Here is a 7359-nt window from a genome sequence, read left to right as displayed (position 1 = left end):
TTTTTTTTTTTTTTTTTTTTTTTTTTTTTTTTTTTTTTTTTTTTTTTTTTTTTTTTTTTTGTAAAAAATATATGCTTAGAAAATAGTTGACAATATCTGACAGATTATTTATTGCAAATAATTTTTTGTACCTTTTTAATTTAGCATTTTGAGGAAGATGATGATGAAGAAGAGGATGATGATAATGATGATGATGAAAGTGAGAGTAATGAAGAAGATGATGAAGAATTAGATGCTGAAATGAATTATGATCAGGACACTGAAGTAATTTGAAGATTTTGTGATAGCTTTGTTGCAGTAAGAAATTAATTTATTAAATTTTTAATCTATATTTTGTGTATCTTGTATTTTGAAGGAAAGTACTCATCTTGTTAAAAAAAAAATTTAGAATTATTTTTTAAATTTGAATTTTCTTGAAAATATTTAACATTAATTACAAATAAAATATATTTTTTGATCACACTTTGGGTTAACTAAAGAACAAAATGCATACTTTTTTTATTTTTTGTGACTGTTGTAATACCTGCTCCCTCATTAAAATAGAATAAATATTTTTCTGCATGAGTTGATATTACAGCAAGCATAAGTCAATCTATGGAAAATGTGTATAATTTTTATATTGCAGTTTATTTTTCTCAGATTGTTTAATTTCTTGTTAAATGTCTTGTTTTAGATAATGCAGTCTAACTACGAATATCAGATGAAATGTTTTTCACCCTGATTTTTGTGATAATATTTGTTGCAAAAGGAAATTTGTGTACCAAAATGGCTTATTTAGGCACTAACTATGTAACTAATTTAAATGAAAAGTAAGAAATAAAAATCGTAAAGCATAAATTATGAGAAAATAACATTAATGGTTTAAATTTTTGCAATTCATTATGATTTGCTCATTTGTATTTTAATAAAATAGGACTAAAAAACAATTACTATACCAATTTGAATAAAATTCAAACTGTATTTTTCCACCATTTTTACTATTTTGTACCTGTAAAAGTCTTGAGACAAAAGTAGAGTGTAAAAATATTTGCGTAATCATAGTATTTTTTTTAAATGATTATTCAATATTATCTCATTTTTTTAATCTCAACAGTAGGCCCACACTAGGTGATCATTATTTACCCCAGAAACAGAGTGATCGTGAATTACCCCGGGTCACCCTACTTCTGTATAGTGATCTGTTGCGCCAACTATAATTGAAAAGGCGCCAAATAGATTTTAAACTCGTAAAAGCTTTGAAAATAGTGATGGTTGATGTAACAAGAAATCTTACCAATTTGAAAATTTCAGGCTGAAAATCCAAGTCAAAAAAACAGAAAGCATTGGGAAAACTTTATTTAATATGCCAAGGACTACTTTAAATTTAAATGGTTTAATGGTAACGCATTACTAAAATGCTTGCCAAGTTGTCATCTTGACAATGATTCTGAAGATTTTGGTGACTTATGTTCCAAAGTTTTTCTCCCGTTTCAAGGCTCAAGATGCATTAGGAAATAAGATACTCTACTATCTCTTGGAAGCCTGGTTACTTTTCTGCTATAGTCTGGGTTATTCTGCTCTCTCTATCTGCTATACTCTACTATCTGCTATAGTCTTTTCTGCTATATTCTGCTATAGTCATACAGGGGTCTGTCTAGGCCAAATTTACTACCGTTTAGCGGTACCTTCACAAATTCAACTTAATGAAAAACTGTAGTTTTGCACAATACTTTTTCTTAAAATTTTATTTTTGTATCCCTCAAGAAACGATAAATCCATATTTTTGTTTTGAATTTTTAATATAATTTTTAATTTTTAGAAATTATGTCTAAATTTTCACAAAATAAGTACCTCACAGAAAAACCTAGACCCCTGCAATATATGAATCAAGATCAAGCACCTTTTATTGCTTTAGAGTTGCATAGCCTCATCGAAAAAACAGAACATAATTAATTAGTTGTACATAATTAATTAAACCACTGCAATCGTGTGATGGCACTTTAATGTCAGCAAACCAAACATCTGACTTTGTGAATTTGCCATTAAATTTCATTGAATGATCCAATATTGCAGAAGTCTGAAATTTAAAAGTCAGTAATGACATAATTATTATGTAATTACTTGAATTTATTTTAATGCCTTCTTTTCGTCAGAATAAAGTAACTGTAAATCTAAGAAGTCTGGCCATTGGGTATTTCACAACATTATTGAAAAATATAATCAAAAATTTAAATTGTCGACATTTTCATTGGTAATTTACAAGCGTGTTTCTTCTAAATCCATTGTATTTCATTTTAGACTATTAAACAGAGAAGGAACCTTATTAGCTTATTCTGGTTATGCTGGAAAAGATGCAAAACTCACTGCTGCAATCACAAGTAACATATGGATGACGTACGAAAAAAGCGGATGCACTGCCTTTAATTCGGAAGCTTTGAAGTTTATTATTATCGATTGTGAGGTAATAAAATTTGATTCATTACAATAATTTTTTTCCTTGACACTAAACGTTTAATATTCATTACAGTAGATATTATTTATAATAGCTTTGCCTTTTACTTAATACAATTTAAATTTTTAGAAAAAAATAACCGACAATTTTATTTCAAGTAATTCTTTCTTCCTTTAATATTAATATCAAAAGTACAATAAAACTCCAATAATATGCGCTAATTAGAAGTTTTACTAGTTGCTGCTCCCAATTCAGAAAGCATATTCTCGATTAAGTTATTGATATGAACATCGTGTAATTTCGACAAATAATGATATTATATTGATCCTTTGATATTATACTGTTTTTTAATAATTTTTGCCTATAAAGCAATACATTATTTCAGGTGCTTCTTTTAACCATGTAGAAAATTGTCCGGTTTGATTTACACTTAAATTGAGTTTTTTCTTTACTTTAATAATACAAATTCATGAAAGTCAGGATTTATATTCATTGTAATCTGAAACAAAAATTATAATTATCCTCAATTTTGATCACAATTGAAATCCGCATAATTTTTTTTTACCTATTCTAGAAGCGAAAGCAAGTGATATATTAAGAGGCATGTCTACACGAATTTTCAATGAAGATTTTTAACGATTGGTTCATAATTATTATTATTTAAAGCATGGGAGAGTGACACATTTGTTTTCATCGCATTATAAATAAATAGCAAATCGCAGCTTTTGTGATACTTTGACTATGAATAACTACAACTTTTTTTTTTAAATCTACTTATAAAAAACTACTTTCTATGAATGTAACTATTTTCATTGAAATAAAATTTATTTGCCATTTTAATGTTGGTTTTGGAATATTATATACCTACTTTTAGGAGACGCATTTTGCTGAACGATTCAATTTGCAGTTTTGTTCAACATAAAAAGATTGTTAGAAAAAAAAATTTGAAAAATAAGTTCAGAGTAATTTATTTTGCTTATTTAAATATGGGATAATTATGAAGGATTATCTATTCATTTTCACATGAGCAAATCTATTATTCTAAATCTTTTTTTCAACCTTTAATTTTGTATTATTTTGAATATTTAATTCAGAAAATGTTAAAAAAAATAATCAAATATTTGTAATAAAGTAAATTGAAAGTTACGGAGCAAAATATGTTTCTCTTTGTCATAATAACTTGCACATATTTTAGTTTTAATCATGCGTGTACGTTTCCATTTAAGAGCATGGATATGTTATGAGAGAATAGATAAACTGGCTTTAAATCATAATGGTTGAATGAAATAAGCTTTCGGCTTCAGAGACATTATCTTTGTACCGTTAACAGACTCTCTCTTATTAGTACCCATCAAATATGAAAAATTAATTACATTTGAACCTTGTTTCTTCACTAAACTTACTCTAAAAGTAATTGCAGGAACTCCTGCAAACTAGTTTTTTTTTCTCTTTTTTATCACACAAACCATCACACTATATTTTCTAAAAAATGGCACAGTGCACTACAAAGTACAAACAAAAAATTGCAACTGTAGTGGTTTTATTACTTGTATGTTAATTCCAATCATTGTCCATTGTATGTCAATTCCACACTTGTCCCAATACCCTGAAATGCACTGTCTCTTTACAACTTTTGTTTTATTTTTTTAATTTTTTTTTTTTCTTTGGCATTGTTTATAGAATTGTTTGATGAACTAACCTGTATTATGAAATATATTTGTGTTCAGACAGCATAGCAAATTTTGGTTCTTGCGCCATCTATGTTCATGGAAAAGCACTATTATCATTTATAAAGTCTTACCTAAAAATGCCTGAGTCTAGTCTGTAACTGGCAATTTTATTTTTCAAATGACTATAAAACATTTATAGACTCTTCGTACATTTTTTTTACAGTCTAATTTAAAGTACTTTTGTAAGAATCCTTATAAGTGTACCTGTAGATATTTTTTATTTCTTTTACAAAAAATATTTGTTTCATAATTTATGGTGTGAGCTTACATTCATTATTTTCATGTAGGATGGCTATGTTGCAGTTACAAGTGTGGCAAATTTATTGCTTTGCCTCCAAGCTGATACATCAGTAGATCTTGGAATACTCAAGGCCAAAGCCGAAGCATTAGCAAAATACCTAGAAGTTCCATTAAATCAAGTTTCTTCATCTGTGTAAAAAAAATTTATAATTTAAATGCAAAGATTTTTATTTTGTCTTAGGTGGAATTTTAAATCTATTTAAAAGTAAACCTTTTTAAGTAATATATTTTATTTTCCATTTTCATTGTCTGATTAATATTTAATAAAGGTCAGAATAAGTTCTTAATTTGTTATATTTTTTAATAGTGTAAATAAGTATGAAAATCTTAATATATAGAAATTATATCTCATGTTACAAACTATTTTAATAAAATACTTGTAATAAAATTGTTACAAAATATTAAATTAAGCAAAATCTTTATTTTTTTCACTTTAACTTTTTCTAATTATTTGTGTCATTGCTTTTGAAGTAGAGTTTTGGAAGTTGACTGTTTCGAAATGTATATTGAAATGTAAAATAGCACTGACAATTATCGCAAACAATGCTCAGCTACTGATCACCCCTTTTAGTATAAAACTATTTCGTTGTTGAATTGTTTAGTATTCAATTCATAAATTGGAATAATTACTGTTAATTTCAAGTAAAATGAACATACTTTGATATTTTAAATTTTACTTTCTAAGCATTAAGATTTTGGAAATTGTACGTATAATTTTGTTATTTTAATATTGTTTTTTTATCAAGTCTTCTTGTTTTGCTCTTTTGAATGGTTTAAACGCTGTAAATAAAAATAAATGTTTTGATCCTTTGTAATATGTAGTTTTTACTTTTGTATTTAGTTATTCGAGTTGTATAATAAATCAAGATGTTATAATATTGCGAAATTTTGTTTTTAAAATCTATTTTTATTACTTTCTTAATGCTTTTTGAAATTGCTATTCTTGAATATTTTTTCACTGCAGTAAGTGTCTTTTTTTTTCTAATTTAAGATATTTGTAAATTTACATGAAAGTAATATTTTATTTAATTTACATTTTAGCTTTACTGATAGCCGTTAAGTGCACTCCTGAAGCGTTTCCATTGTGCCAGATCACTTCCACCATTGCCTGATGCAGATCACTAATTTCTACATATTTATTTTATGGGTAATACAAATGATCAAGTAAATCAACGTTGTCAGTTTATGGCAATGGAACTAAAGGAGAAATTGCGGCAGCTTTACAAAATTATTTCGATCAGCATAATCAGACTACTCAGAACTGCTTTTGACAAAATGCCATCAGATAATTACAAAGTTGTTATTAAAGCTGACTAAACACATGCAGGCTACCATAAAAGAAAATACAATGCACAAACATTGGATGAGGTGCCTATTGTTAAAGTTGGTGAAGAATTGACTTGCCGCGATATGACTGTTCATATAGATTCACAGAAATTTTTTAGAAGTACATTTTTCTTTACAAAAAAAAAAAATACATACATTATATTCCAAAATAAATAAGATATTTATGAAAATACATATTAAATATTAAAAAAAAAACTTGATTATTCAGTATTAGACTTACATCACAGTACACTTAGGACAATTTTTAAAAATAAAAGTGCAACAAATAAATTTGGTTTGCTTTACATGCTAATTTCATTCAAAATCAAAAAATTTTCAAAAATCAGTAATATTGCTCAAATTCTTTTAAAAAGTTGAAAAAAAATCATTTTTATTTTTGAATATTTAAAAAAAAATAGTTTTGCTTTATGATTATAAAGAACACATCTAGAAACTTGAGCATTCAATTGCTCATTGTGAACCTTCTGCTTGTTTTACGTTGCTTAGTTCGTGTTCTATGTTCCAAATTAAAACAGTATTGACATAGTTTGATCATGTGTTCAGGTGATTTTGAGAATCAAAAAATATATCACCTAAATCAGTTTTATTTCGATTTCACCTAATGATTGTGAGTATAAATTTATTACTCATGTTTATTTATTATTGTTGAAATGAGAAACTCCAATGGCACAAAATATGTTCGAATAATTTAAAAGTTATGCTACTTAAATACGTTTTCCTTTAGAGAGTAGTAATTTTAATTCGAAGGTTTTTTTCTTAAATTGGAGGTGTCTACTTTTTAATGTTTTATTTTTTAGTTTAGTAAAAACTATTATATCAAGCTAAAACTTAGAAGTGTTTTTAGCATAAATTTTAATACATTTGTTAGATATTATTTAAAAAATAACAAATTTTAATCAAGAAATTAGTGATATTTCTGAAAATTGTATTTGCTGTCCAATGTGTGAACTACAGAATTCTCGTGGAACGTTTTTTGGATTCAATATTAAAAGTCTAAGTTTTTGTCTGATACTATTGTATTTTTTCCAAATGTTTTTTTATAAATATATATATATATCCGTCGTTGAACAGCTGACCCAATTTTATAGGTTTACGACTACTAATGTTCAACTACATATCCTTGTAATTTTGAATCCAAACCATTGGTTTGAGCACGGGAACTCCTGGATCGATTAGTGGGAGAAATTTGCCTTCGTGGAGGACATTTTGATGAACCTAACCCTCATTTGCGTTACATGGAGAGGACCACGAGAACCTAACGCGGTTAGCCTGGCGGCAAGGGGACTCTAACCCATGATCCGTCTACCACTGAGAATACTTCACGTCAGCACTGTGGTCGGTGCAAGCCGGATGCGGAATTCGTATCGACTGGGATTCGAACCCGGTTCTAATCCCAGTTCTAATTCACCGCTCTACCCCCTGAGCCATCGCGACTCAAGTTCTTTGGTTTACAAACAAGTTTAAGAGAGAAATATCCCGCTGCAATTTTTTTTAAATGCCTATGACATAATAACTAAATAATAAAGTATGTGATCCATAAACATCTATTTT

The 7359-nt window shown here is 27.4% G+C and overlaps 1 protein-coding gene across 1 annotated transcript; it reads left to right on the top strand.

Annotated features, from left to right (window-relative positions):
* Nucleotides 1–2277: 2277 nt before the first annotated feature.
* On the top strand, nucleotides 2278–5276 carry LOC107438657 (Late endosomal/lysosomal adaptor, MAPK and MTOR activator 2; the record flags this gene model as incomplete). Its single annotated transcript, XM_043050814.2, is given in 2 exon segments — nucleotides 2278–2440; nucleotides 4449–5276. Coding segments are annotated over 2 exon segments (313 nt in total), but the record flags the coding sequence as incomplete, so codon positions are not given.
* Between the last annotated feature and the right edge of the window lie 2083 nt (nucleotides 5277–7359).

Source organism: Parasteatoda tepidariorum, chromosome 9 (genome assembly GCF_043381705.1).
Source record: "Parasteatoda tepidariorum isolate YZ-2023 chromosome 9, CAS_Ptep_4.0, whole genome shotgun sequence".
NCBI classification, from domain to species: Eukaryota; Metazoa; Arthropoda; class Arachnida; order Araneae; family Theridiidae; genus Parasteatoda; species Parasteatoda tepidariorum.
Note: the sequence above shows the minus strand (reverse complement) of the source record. Positions and strands in the feature narration are given on the sequence as shown.